General features: G+C 37.2%; 1 protein-coding gene across 7 annotated transcripts in view; it reads left to right on the forward strand.

Moving 5' to 3' along the window:
- The window catches only part of ERC1 (ELKS/RAB6-interacting/CAST family member 1), a 327,147-nt gene extending 313,728 nt beyond the window's left edge, over positions 1 to 13,419 (forward strand). For all 7 annotated transcript variants that reach the window (XM_074269366.1, XM_074269372.1, XM_074269370.1 and 4 more), the window contains one exon: positions 7,625 to 13,419. In XM_074269366.1, coding sequence (XP_074125467.1) covers positions 7,625 to 7,762 — 138 coding nt within the window. In that variant the 3' untranslated portion in view covers positions 7,763 to 13,419. The remainder of the gene's footprint in view (positions 1 to 7,624) is intronic.
- The last annotated feature ends 1,234 nt before the right edge of the window (positions 13,420 to 14,653 follow it).

Consider the following 14,653-nt stretch of genomic DNA (forward strand, 5'->3'; position numbering starts at 1 on the left):
TTGTTATTACCTGTGTATTCTATCAGTTTTACATTTTAAAAAAAAAAACCCCTCTAATTTCATTCTTTATGTCTTCCTTCAGTTTTGTTTTGTTTTGTTTTGTTTTTTAGGCCTTTTTACCATTCTCAGAGTTATTAGGTTCATTTCAGACTAAGAAAGGAAAACAGAGCTTCCAAACAAGTCTTTGAGATCTAAAAGATTTATTGAAGTATAATTGTCTTGTACAAGCCAACTGAAAGCTCAGTCATCAGGAGTTGGGTTAAATATTCCCCAACTCCTGTTTTTAGATCTGTACTTGTATCAGCTCAGGTCCCAAGAGTGTGACATCAGTTTGGCTTTTCCAGTTTTTCTTTTTTATACTGGGAAAGATCTTTGAGGTCTGTCAGTCATGTATTACCAGTATATACAATACAATGTATTCCCTTTTTTTCCCAGGGTTCTGGCAGTCATAATTAGTAGAGAAGCAAGGTTTTAATTCTACTTCCCAGGTTTACACTTTAATAAATCTTTGATAAGAATCACACAGTTTGGGAGTTGAGAGCAACTACAGAAGCTACCTAATCTTTAGGTTGAGAGGAAAAGGAGAAAAAGAAGGTAGGAAAGAAGATAGTTGAATTCATCCTATTATTGATATTGCAAGTTTATTAGACCTAGGGAACTTGGGGCCTATTTTAATAGCATTGGATGAATTCTATAAGACATTGGTTTGTTGTGACGACCATGCTAGCACCCTTAGAATCAGCCTGAGTCAGGATAAGCAAAAGTCTTTATTCTTGGTCTTTAGCAGTAGAAGTAAAAAGAGTGGATGCATAGGATCTCTATGACCTCACCTCTTCCTCCCTCTGTGAAGAAGGGACCCTGGCTAGTCTCACTGTACCTCTTAGTCTCTCCCACAATTCTCTGTACACACCAAACGATTGGACCAGCACAGAATAGTGGGAAGGGGTATTTTCCAAGCATATTCTAATAGAGTATTGTGCAATCAGTAATTACCCTCAAGTGCTTGATTGTCTGACCTCAGTGCATTGACTCAAGAGTTTCAGGCCTTTACAGGTTGTGTTCACATTTTTCCATGTAAGCAGTGATTAGCTCAAATTCTTTTTCAACTTCTCTGTCCAATGTTAGCCATGCTATTCATTTTCTGAGCCTTGATTTTCTTATCTATAAAATGATGGTTGAACTTGGTGATTTCTGAGGATTATTCTAGCTCTGTGTAATAATAGCAGCATTTATGTAACATATTAAATACTAGTTCTGATTCAATGAAACTATATTATCCTTGGTTGATAGAATTCTGAAGTCCAGCAATAAAAGTAACTGGATTTTCTAAGTATCATTGCATGGCTAGAAACAAGCATTCAACAATAGAAGTGACTAAACATACATAAATACAATATCAAATCATCAAGTTAAGGAGTTGGATTGGACATATTTGCTGTGGACTGCCTAGACTAGAATAATTATTATAAGCTTATAATTCCAGCCCTTCTTAATATGAGATTGGGTTGAAGTAGCTAGTCAAAAGCCTGTGTTTTCACTCCTTCAGTTTGCCAAGATTCTAGCTCTCATGTGGGATTTATCTCTCAGTCTCCCAGTTTTTGTTAAATATTGACTCTACCTTTCAAAAACATGGTGAGAAATGAGTAAAAATAATTATAGAATAACTCTAGGAGGTGCAAAACCAAATTGAATCTCTCCCAAAACCTTCTTTCCCTATTTTTCTCTCCTAGAAAATTATTTACCTGGAGCCCAGTCCAAAGCTACATTGACCACTGGATTTCATGGTCATGAAGAAAACATATATTTTTAGTTTTTCTATAAGAAATATTTTCAGTACATTTAACATAATTGTACATGCATAATCTATTCAGATTGCCTACTATTTTGGAGAGGGAAGAAAATAGAGGGAGAAACTCTTTATTGGAACTCATTATTTTATGAAAATGAATGTTGAAAACTGCTTTTACATATAATTGGAAAAAATAAAATACTATTAAGGAGGAATAGTTTCAGCAAATAATACTAAAAAAATAAAATTTAGAATGTTATGCCATACTTTTCATAGGACTGTAAATTTAAAGCTGAAAGGGACATAAGACAGTGTCCTATCTTATAGATGAAAAGGCTGAGTTCCAAAAAAGATTAACTGATTTGCCCAAGACTGAGGGATCTGTGCAGGTGACAGTGTTGTATCTCCTAAAGTTCCATGCTATTGTGTGGCAGAGGGGTGGGGAGCAGTATGGGGGGAAAGGGTCTTAATTTTTTTTTAATTTCTGGAATTTGAAAGCAAAAGTATATTGCAATATGACATTGCAATGTGGCATATCAATGCCTTAAACCACATAATAATTTTACCTTAGCTACATGGAAGGTACTATGATGGAGTAGAAAGATTAATGGGTCTATAATGACCAGTACTGGGTTCAGATTTCATCTCTGACACTACCTGTGAGACCTTAGACAGATCATCCAACCTCTCTAGACCTCAATTGCCTTATTTGTTTTTTTGTGTTTTTTTTTTTAAAAAAAAAAAAAAAGGAGGGGGAAGGAGGAAGAGAGAGTTGAATTAGAGGAACTCTGAGATTCCTTCCTGCTCAATCTTTGATTCTATTTTGATCCATTTTCAGCAGCAAGCCAAAAAAGCCCTGGCTATCTGTTTTTTTTGTTTGTTTGTTTGTTTGTTTGCCCTAAAATACATATTTGGAGTGCTTTAGGAATTTCCTCTGATTTTGACTTTGAGGAATCCAGTTGAATCTTAATGTATTCAAGGAAGTCTCTGAAAACTATATCCAACTCTTCAATGACATCACACTCAAGTAGAAACTTATCAAACCACATATTAACATTTCCTTTGTTTTGTTGTATTGTTTTTTAAATATTTCTCATTTGGCTCTTGATACCTGTTACCCTTTGGTTCCAGCCATAGTTGTTTTGGTTGTCAGCCGCTCATAAAGCATTTAAGTGTTTTCTATGTGCCAGGCAGTAGGCTAAGCTCTGGGGATACAAAAAGAGGCAAAAGATAGGCCTGACCTCAAGAAACTTAAAATATAATAAGGGAGACAAGAAACAAACAAATATGTACAAATAAACTATATGCAAAGTAAAGAGGAAATAATAGCAGAGAGAAGACACAGGAATTAAGAGCGATTGGTCCAGGCTTTCTGAAGAAAGTAGGATTTTAGTTAAGACCTAAAGAAATCTGGAGAAGTCAAAAGGTAAAGATGAGGAGGAAGAGCATTCCAGGTATGAGGGACAGCCAGGGAAAATGTCTGGAAGGGGATGGAGTTTCTTGTTCATGGAATAGCCAGGAGGCCAATGTCTCTAGGTCAGGGAGTGAGATATAAGAAAACTGCTATTCAGTTAGTTCCTCACTGTAGACAGGTAACATCTTGTTTCCTTTATAAAAGCAGCAACTTTGTCTAAGCCATTCCTCCCCCATAAAAACAAATTAAAATCTCATTACTGAGAGGATGGTGAGATGCTCAGCACCAGGGTCATGATTGGAGATGCTATTGGAAACTCTCCATATTTGAACTTCTGTAAGCCGAACCAAGCACTGTGCTAGCTGAACAGTACTTTTGGAAACTATTCAATAATTACTTTGGAGAGTCTTTATCTGTTGGTTTTAAGACAAAACAAGACAGTTACAACTCCAATATGCTTCCCTTTCCTTTCCCTTCTCCTTCCCCTGAAATGTAGTAAATTCAGCAAAGTAAAAGGTAGAAGAGAAAATATTTTGGGGGGGCAACTAGGTGGCGAAGTGGATAGAGCACCAGTCTTGAATTCAGGAGGACCCAAGTTCAAATTTAATATCAGACACTTAACACTTCCTAGCTGTGTGACCCTGGGCAAGTCACTTAACCCCAGCCTCAGCGAGGGGAGGGGGGAAGAAAATATTTTTGGAATTTTATTAGGAAGATTAAATATCTGCAGAAAAAGATGTAACAATTTCCCAAATTGCAGTCAGACCCTTCTTATCAGTTTTCCCCAATTTGAACATTAGTTAATTTAGCAGAATAAATCATTACTTTTGTCCTTTGACTGTTTCAAAATCAACAATCAGAAGCTATTTTGTTTCTTCTAATCTCCAAGACAAATTAGCTATTCAGGAGACAGATGAGCCATGCTGGGGTCTGCAGAACAGGACCAGTTGTAGCAAGAGAGAGATTTCAGCCTAGCTACTTTGGCTGTTGTCCATCACCTCTAAAAGGGCCCAACCAGCATGCCAGCATACAGTTCAGTTCCATAGCTCAGGCAATCCAGTTTTGAGATATCAAGTTCAGATTCTTAGACCAAAGTAAGAGACTCCTTTATACTTTTGTCCTTACCGACTAACCATCTGCCAAAAGAAATGGAGCTAAATCACTGCCAACCATGGTTGGATTTACACATTAGTCTCCCCTGGTATATATCTCCTCTGTTTGAACTCACAAAACACATATCCTTTCAGACTTTTGAGAGGCTGAATACATTATTCTTTTCACTTACTCAGCTAAACCCTCACTAGTTTTCACTTTTTAAAAATAACATCTTCTTTTATTTTATGATGACTCTCCTTTAATTCCCAATTTTGGTCTAGACTATAGATTGTTAACCTGTGGCAAGGATGATAGTTAAGTAGTGCTTTATAGTAAATGTGTTGGGAGCAAGGCACCTGGAACCAGAAAACTGCTATCAGTGATGAAGTTTTGTTTCTGTTTAGCCGTCTTAAGCCTTTTCTTCCTGTTCTTCTGACATTGTACTATCCACCTACATTCTCTGCCTTTGTCCCCAAAACAGAAGGCAGAAAGGAATTTCAAGATAATTTCTCCTCATTACCTTATACATCTCACCACTGTCAGTTACTTTTCAGCTTCTAAAGCTTGGTTCATCACATTCCTATAATTATCTTCTCTAAATCACCTCAAGTATCTTTTGAGCCCTATCTGTTCCTCTCCCATTGCATTCCTGAAAGCTAGAACCTTCTCTTCTAGGTATCCCAACCCATTTATTTCTCCTCTTCCACTCACCCCCAATAATTCTCTCCCAAATTGCACATTTATCCAAGGATGCATATTTGGTTGCTAATGCGTCTGTGATTCTCAGCATGTATTCCTCTAGAAATCATGTTACTACTCAGTGAGTTTAGAGAAGGTTGTAGTAATGACTAAAAACATAATTATTTAAAAGCACATGAAAATGATACTCTACAAACAAAACCTAGAAAATTCCTAGCAAAGGTGACCTGAATTTGCTATATTTCTGTATTTGTTGGTCTTCAAAAAAAGCAAGATGAGTAGAGCTTATGGTTAATAAGCTATCTAGCAAAAGACCACAAATTCTGCAACTTGGAATTGTCTCAGCTTTGTTAGAACTCTTACCAGGAAGGTGCTAAAACACTTTGTGAATGGTATATGCATTTTCATGTTGAATGCTTGCATTTCTTCTTGTCATGTACTTTTTGTTGATTTAATATTTTCTTCTGTTTCACCAGTTGCTTATGTAGTAAACAATATTAAGCCGTTATAATTAGATTTTTATCATTAAGGCAGAATTGTAATTATGGTGGGGCAACTATAGGTTGCCAAGGTTTCTGAAATTGAGAGGGGCACTTCCACAACTTGGTAGAAATTAGACTTTTTTCAGGATATAGGAGTAAGTAAACAGAGCAGTACAGCTTTCTCAAAATTACCACCAAAAAAGGTGAAAAAAAGAGAACTAGGCCATGTAGTAATCAGAAAATCCAAGAAGAAACTCTATTAAAAGCAACAAAACAGAAAACCACAAGCCTATAGACATTGAGAAAGGGGTTCAGACATAAAAATTTAGCACAGGATCTTAAAAACATCTGGAACCTGCAGCTATATCATCATGATCCCAGATATGGATTTGGAAACCTGCAGGGCTGTGACCATGCAGGGAAAAAACTCTCACTTCCTTATGAAGTTCCTTAAAGAACATAGAGTTCATAACTAAGACATAGGCAGGGTAGATCAAGACTAAAGAAGGCCTTGTCATCCTTTCCAGAAGTACATAGAACATAGCCAAAACACAAAGTTCCTATTCAAGAAGTAAAGCCAGAACACTAAAGCAAAAAACAAAAGAAAACACTAATGATAAAGAAATATTAAAAGCCCAAGGATACACAAATGCAGACAACAAGAATAGTTCTAGATTATGTATAATAAAATCCTCAAAGGAAATTACAAATCTGCCTCAAATTTACAGAGTTGCTGAGAGAAATGAGCCAGGAAATCTATTAATAAAATAACTTTGTGAATTAAAATGTAAAATGAAGCAAAATTCCTTTTAGAAAATAAAAATAGCATAGAGAAAATAAAGTCTGCAGGGAAAACTTGATAGAAGAATAAAGAGCTTCTTAGAACAAGAGTAACAGAACCTTACCAAAGTAATAGACTCCTTGATAATTACATTGAACCAAAGATTCCAAGAAGATACAAGAAACACTAGAAAAAATCAAAAACTTGAAAAATTAGAATAAAATAAGATATTTACAGAGGTTTGCTGAAACCATCTCTAAAAGGTTTGCAAAACTCCATTGTTAAATTCTCTGTGTTAGTGTTTACATCCCAGAAATTGTCAATTGCTACAAATTAGGGTTTAATTTGTTATTGTGTTAATTATGTAAAGAAAGTGTTGATATTGGATAATAATTAAAATCCATGTCATTTATATGTTGCTATAAGGTTTACAATGTAATCTACATCCTTTACCAGCATACTTCTATATTGGTTATAAACATTGCTTGAGTTCAACAATGCAATGAAATTTCAGGGGATGAAGTTATCACTAGATTAGAAGCCTCATCACCATCAACATCCATGTCATTTATATGTTGCTGTAAGGTTTACAATGTACTCTACTTCTACAAGTGTCACTCTTGGACTTCCAAGGGTGACACTCAAACTCTCTTGTTATAAGAATATGGTTTCTGCTTGTTATGGCTTCTGCTTGACATTCTGTGACAGTTTTGCTGGGTAGTTTTTACCCCTTGTATCAAGATCAGTACTAAACCTTTACTTCAAGTAGGTGATCCAGTCAGCATAGAAAGTAAAAATGAATGGTGGACTGTGACAGTGAGGGAGTAAAAATACTGGGGTGGACAGGCTTCTGAAATAGTTCGTTCTTTTTTTTCCCCCTCAATAGTATTTTATTTTTCCAAATACACGTAAAGATAGTTTTCAATATTCATTTCTGTAAAACTTTATGTTCCAAATTTTTCTCCTTCCCTCTCTCGCCTCTCCACTCCTCAGGAAAACAGGCAATCTGATATAGGTTAAATTTATGCTATAATAGGTTCATTCTTACCAGAGGAGTGCCTCCTGTTACTCTGAAAACATAGTCTGTGAATTTAATTGAAGATGGGAGGGTACTGTTGTACTTGGCAAAAAAGTAAAAGATAAAATCCTCTGAACTATAATAATTTCATAATAACCAGCAATACAATTTTTAATAATAATGAAGTCTGCTCTTTTGTTATAGACATAGATTTCTTGAGAAGAAATAGGGATCTCTCTTAAACTTAGTTCTTCCACTTTGAGACTTTAAATGTGTTTTATATTGGTTGACTTGAGTCCGGAACTTATCCTTATTTTATCTGAAAATCCTCTTTTTTCCATTGCAGCTTTGCAGTGAATTAGAAAAAGGTGAGCGAGATAATGCAGAACTGCAGGAGTTTGCCAATGCCATCCTCCAACAGATAGCCGATCACTGCCCTGACATTCTGGAACAGGTGGTCAATGCACTAGAGGAGTCCTCCTGACGCCATCAAATGACCTCATGGGAATAACCAAGTCAACAGCCAACCCATTCAATCCAGGGACCTAAGAAAGAAGCAGTAAGAACTATAGACATCTAGGAACCTCTGGTTTGTCTTGCACGTGTTAAAACCAATTAGCCAAACACCACAAACTACTTCCTATCTCTGTTTTTGCATCCAGAGTTCCACAACGTTTTTACATTCATCTTTTTGCTGTGGAGGTTGTCTTATTATTTGGGGGGATCCATGGTAGGTGGCTTTTTCTCTCCACAAAGATCATTTAATTGTCATCAATGACTAACTGTTGGAAACTAGTGATTCTGCTTCAGCACAGGGACAAGAAGTGGTTGCCTTTTCTCTTTTGTCCTTTTAACATAAAAACAAAACCTGCAGTTGCCACTTTTTCAAAATGTTGAAAAAATGACCTGCAATAGGCCAGAAAAATCTAGAGTGTGCTCTGTGTTTGAAATGATTTCTCTAAAAAGGGTAGTCTCACAGAAAGAGAGAAGTAAAGAAGGGAAGAGAGAGACAAAAGAGCAAAATAAGAGAGAACTAACTTCCATTTAAATTATTTTCCAGGGAGGAAGGTGCTCAATATTCATTCTTTCTTTTACTTGCTTTTTCTCATTGTTGATTTTGTCTTCTGGGAGACTTCAAGCTGGGAAGTAGCTACTTCCTTATTGCCTCAATAATGGCTTATTGAACACTAATTCAAAATACCCCATCTAATCTAGCCTGTTCTTCCTTGGCCATCTCCTCTGAAAAGCTAATGCGAGACTGCTACAGAAAGTTCAGTCACACTGGAGCCCTTTGCTCCTACTGCTCTTAAGGCTGTCAGAGAAAAAAGTTTTCTAGAAAATTTTAAAAAATGAATTAGGACCCAGAGGATCTCTCACATTCTCACACAGTCAGGTTTGCCTCTGAAGAAGATAAACTGAATCCATAAAAGTCTGCTCAGACCTTCTGAATCCACAGTCATTTCTCCAGGTCACTCTTCTAGATTCTTATCTATCTTGAGCCAATAACACAATTGATCCAGCTTCTTTTTTCTAGGCTCTTTCAGTACATTTTGTTTCTTTTGATTCATCATGTACTTGGGAAGATGAGCTCTGCAGGCTTCCCTGGCCTCCCAGAGCCAGGGCCTCCTCATGTATGACTTAGTGCCTTCCTGTCTTTCAGATAGGCTCTCTTCACTCCTCTCTATCAAAATGCCACCCAGCCTTTCCCTAGTGAAAAATGGGCTGTAATTGCCATGTGACAAACCTGGTTGAGAGTGAGAGAATGAAGAAATATGGCCTTCTGCCCTTTGTGTCCCACAGTCTTTATAGAATGAATTTTTTTAGTAAATCTCTTTTTTTTTCAAGAGCCTGCTTTGCTAATTATACCAAAATTGATGCATCTAGGGGTTTGGTTCACTTATTGCTTGTTCAGTATTTTCATTTTTAAAAATTTTTCTTTTAGTTTTCCTAAAAAAGGTTATCCTATTTAGGAAGATAGCTTTAGATGCCCTGTTAACATATTCAAGTAACTCTGGTTTTTACTGTCTATAAATTGTAAATCAGAAATTAGACTCCAAAATTACAAGAATTCTTAAGTCATAAAGGCTTTTTAAGGACTTTTCCAGAACACAAACAAGGACAGAGGTAAAAGAACAGACACTGCCACTCAAATATGGACAATTCATGTCAGAACTGTCCCTTTTACCACTTCCTTTGCCAGACATCTACATGTTTTGGTAAAAGCCACTGCCCTAAAACATTTAGGACTTGCATTTTCTCCCTCACCCTTAATTACCAAAGGAATTTAGTGCTATCCATAAAGTCATCATATCCATCAGTCTTAACATTTTCCCACTGCCATTCTCTGACTGACCCATTAACATACATTGTTGGTAATCTTAAGAACCCTCATTCCCTGTTGTAAAACGATACCTCATCCCTGGGAGATACCAGAATTTTCTTTATCCGTGGTCTAACTAACTCCTGCTCATAAACTTCTTACTGATATGTTCCTTGATAGGAAGGCTAATCTGCTAAGAAGGGTGAGGAGATGAGACAGTGATTGGGGAGTAATAGCAGTCATTTGTGACCAATTACCTGAGTCTTATTTGTTTATTGCCCTGCCTATAAATCATCCAAAACTCCATAGCCTTTCTAGAGGAAATGGTAGAGCCTTAATTGAGTCAGTGGTGTATAGCTGAACTTCTGAAAAACTATTATGCCCTTGTCAGAGCAAGATGGAGACATCAGATCCAGAACCCATGCTTGGGGATCTGAGACCATTCTGCCTGTTTCTTTTGACCAAAATTGACATGGAATGATCTTAAGCAGACCCACCTGTAGTTCTTACCTATCTGGAGTATCAACTCATGCTCCCTTCCTTTTTACTCTTATGCTAGCCTTCCCCATGGATTTCCATTGTGAAATGGAATGGAACACAGTTGTTCTGACTTGATCTCTCCTGAACCATTGATAAGCTTTTTATTCCTACTTGGGTAGAGATCCTGTCTTATCAGATAGTCCTAGAAATTGCCTCAAAGACAAAGGCATCTTTGGCCATAAGTTAACATTGATGATCACTTATACTTTACCTTGCAGAAGGAAAAGTAATCGGGTCATTGGCATTTGTTATCTTCCTGGGCTTGGCACAGTCGTTCACTCAATACCTATTGCCTCATGGCCTAGTGGTATAAGGCCTACATGGGCATCATCATGCAGACATCATCAAACAATGACTATTTTGATTTTGCCACATCATTCAACCTCTGCTCAGTGTTTTTTGTCTTGATTATCCTTTCACATTTGACAAGGACATTTGACAATAATCTTTCCAAATTCCTCCATTTCATTAATCAGTCTATTTGCCCTTAATCACTTGACATTCCCCCCCCCCCCCCACACACACACACACATACACACAAAATAGTACTGTAACAGGAACAATTGAAAGAGAGTGGTGGGCCGAATTAGTGTAACAGCAGTCATCAACTCTAAAGAAACAGAGAATGTTTCTCTCTGTGTGTTATGTCTCTCTGTCTCTCTCTCTCCTCCCATCCCCATTTGTCCCTCCAGTGTATTAATATACCAATCTATGAAGAATCTAGGTTGAAGTTTGTATACTGATTTGATTAAAATGGATAAATCATTCTAAGTTTGAATGTAATGAAACATATGAATGGAATTCTGTGAGTCCATTTCAGTCCTGATATTTAGTCCTCACTTCTCTCACCACCTGAAGGAGTTTTGAATGAAACTATCCCCTTTCCTTAAAAAAGGGAATTAGTAACAATGATACAGCATGTTAAAACCTGAGACCTTCTTCCTAGTTGATGGTACTGCTGGTAACATTTAAAGTAAAGATGTCTAGGTTCTTGGAGAAAGTGAGCTGGAAGGATAGGAGAAACCTAGTTGTGCCTGGCATTAAACTGTAAAAGGAAGGCTAGGCTTGATCATCCACCAATAGAAACTAAGGGTCTGTCATGTCTTTTGCCCAGATAAAAGCCCTGGGTAAGGGAGGAAGAAAATAAAAGGCGCCAAATGCTAAATTCTAATGATTCCACTGGGCTAATTCCTCCCTCACTGATGTTCCAGGATTAGTATTTGGTGTTGCTGCTCAAGGGTTCTATATCAAACAACAACAACAACCACAACCTACATAGCTTTTCTAGACTTAGTTCCATTCTGCCACCTGACCCCATTTCTCAGAAGCTGTTAGCTGCTCCATAGGTTTTACTTTTCTGCTCTAGGAAATTTGGAAGTTTTCCAGAAGATAAAATGGTTCATCTTTCCACTTTGTGGTAAATTACCCCAAGACTAAAGCCTCAAGTCCAGGGTATATATTTGGGCAAATTTCAAGTTTCAACAAGACCCTGTTTCTTCAGGAGTCACTTGTTTCCCCCAGCTATCAAAGCCCAGAGGCTAGAGGAAGTTGGTGGAAAGAGAGAAAGCAGTGATTCAGCAGTACTATTCCCATAAAACCAGCAGGGACCTCCATAGAGATCATGTGGGGGCCATCCGGATGAGATCCATCCCACTCATCCAGACAGTGGCGAGAAAACAATTCTGACTTAACCATTCAAAGGAAAGCTCTTTTTAAAAATCTGTGGGGTTTTTCATGTGAATTGAGGGGATATTTAAGCAGGAAACAAAAATCCCCTTCACTACAGGGAAATCCTTCTGAACAAAATGGTTGCCTCTGCCAACTCTTTTTAAAGCAAAAACTGTTTCCAAACTTTTTAGTGTCAAAACTATAACCAGGAGGCCCCCAACTTTCCTGATGTGTTTGGCAAGTGCTGTGACCCTATCATTGATATTTCTTCTCCTGACTTTTTTGGGGGGATGAAGAGATTTAGGATTTGATTTCTTGAGTTCTTTGTCCCCCATCCCTCCTCCTGTTTTGCTGTTTTGTTTCTCTGCTTGTCAATATTGTCTGTGTGGTCCAGAGAACTGGAGCAGTTATAAACCATGTGTGTCCGTTGTTGAGATGTTTTTTTTTAATGAGAGAAAAAATAGTAGTAGAACTGAAAAATAAGAACTGTGTTTTATAAAAAAAAATAATAATAATAATAATAAAAATGCAAACCAATATTGTTTTAATAAAGGAATTCAAGCTAGGGGCAGCCAAACTCCTCCCCCTCCTCCAGGCTTAGCTGAGAGAAAAATTATGGCCTGCATCTGGACGTTTTACCTTTTTTTTTTTTTTATTTTTTTAACAAGGCCTAGAAGAAAATGAAAACTTGATCTTTTGAGTAAAAGTTTCACGAGTCCATGCCCCCAGTGCCCTAGCACCATGTAGCATCAGGGGCTGATTCTCTTTGATGCTTTGTCTAAGTTCATTAGCTATGGTGCTAGGGTGAGTGGTTGGCGGCCCCCTTTTCTGGCAACAGCCACAGTACAGGCCACACAACCTCTTTCCTCCTCCCTTGGTGCTAATTCTCATCCAGTTAACCTCTCACTTTTCAGGCTAGCCTGAAGCCTACATGCCAGGTGAGACAAATTACACTCAGTTTTCAACTCCTTCAACTTTCAGTCCCCTAATTCTGCTCTTGAACTTTTTAAACCTCTTAAGTTTTCTGGGCCAGAAAATCTCCAGCCAATGAAGTTGCTTTTAGAAAAGGAGATAAATTAGACCAAAGCCAGAGAACTCACTCCTGGGCCTGAGCACAGTTTCTGGACCCAACCCCCCATACTGTACCATACCAGTATTTCAGTATTTCATTCACCCTAATACACAATCCTTTATGACCTTCCTGCCCCCTGCAAGAACAGCCCAATAAAAAGTTAAACAAGTCAGCATGTCCAAGGTAGGAACATTAGGTACAGCCTGGGACTCTCTCCTCTGCTTGCTTCAGAAGAGAGGTGTTGCACTTTAGTGGAGGAGGAGAGGAGTCTCTAGGGTACCATCTCCCTTACAGCTTGAGTTCCTTTTTGGTAACAGAGGCAGCTGGAAATGCTGGTGTTACCATACCTGCCCACTGCCTTCAAATGTATGTGTGTGTGTTATTGCTGGAGTTGTGTAACTGACAGGATAATGATAATGCAAAGAAATTGTGTTATATTCAACTTTGCCTTGATAATTATTATAAACACTTTGTTCGGTTTTCTTTTTTTATTCACAAACTTAATTCATCAGGAAACTATAAAAGTTATTTAAAAATTCTACACTGTCTCCTTTTTTGTCTTGCATATTATCAGGAGTTTTGGGCCAAAGGGCATTTATGCCTGCTTGTAATAAAGAAGACCTTGCAAGGTCATGCTCAAGTGATAACTTCAAAATCAGTAAGTGTAATTGGAAGGTGGGAAGAGAAGTTGCACATTCAGTCAACTAGTGTTGCCATTACTGACGCAGTGATAAGGACTCAGACCCAGCTCAAACTTTGAGCACTCTACAGGATAGTAGTCCTCAGTTGAAATACATCTAGATCTGGAAGAAATCAAGCAAAGCATAAAGGCATTGTTTTGCATTTTGGGGTCCCTTTGACTCTTCAGAAAACTTAAAAACAGTTATAATCAAAAGGTGAAGACAGAAATTTTTTCTGCTTAAATAACAGAAAACTTTTTTTCTGCTTGAACTGTTGGGAATCAGACACAACTGGAAACTCCATCAGGTAATAAGAAAAGTAAAAATATAAAAGAATCTCCTTTGTTTCACCATCAAAGCATAACATTTTTACTCTACCAAACACTCAGCAAAATGAATTTCTATCTACTTTCCTGTGGTATTACATTTTCCTGGGCCCTAAATCTTGGATTTATAATTTTAGTGAGACTCATTGGCATTCTTTTCCCCTTTAGCCTCATGAATTATATTATTTTCAAATAGGTTCTTTCCTATCTATGGTCCCAGTTAAAAGGTGAGAAGTATTGTGAGGTACTTTGGAATGTTTGCATGAAATCAGCCAATATGAAGAATAAGAACCATGAATAAAAAATACACTGGGAAGGGAGGTTTTAATGATTGCTATGAACTTGAAAATGATTGGAATTTTCAATTTTCATGATTACCACTGGCTAGTCCTCAATGAAAACTGAGTTTGGAAATTTTTTTGTAAAGGATTAGATTTCTGCCTAATATTTTAGTTTTTTCTAGGAAAGAGGAGTTGTATTAGGAAGGAGAAAGGAGAAAAATACTTCCATCCCTTAATATGTTGGAGTTTTCTGCCTTTTCCCTTTGGAGGTTGTAGAGTCAAACTAGTGTATTTTTTTTTCCTAATGGAGAAATTACTTATTTAATAATAATCCCTAATCTCCAATTCTTCCATACTTTATCCAGCTAGATCCCTTGAGATTTCTGCGATGTATTTGTGGCTTTGTCATTTACCTGTATAATCTTAATAAAAGTTCTGAATCCTGATGTCCATTTACAGTAGGCAAAATGGGATAATAATACTACCTA

Source organism: Sminthopsis crassicaudata, chromosome 5 (genome assembly GCF_048593235.1).
Source record: "Sminthopsis crassicaudata isolate SCR6 chromosome 5, ASM4859323v1, whole genome shotgun sequence".
NCBI classification, from domain to species: Eukaryota; Metazoa; Chordata; class Mammalia; order Dasyuromorphia; family Dasyuridae; genus Sminthopsis; species Sminthopsis crassicaudata.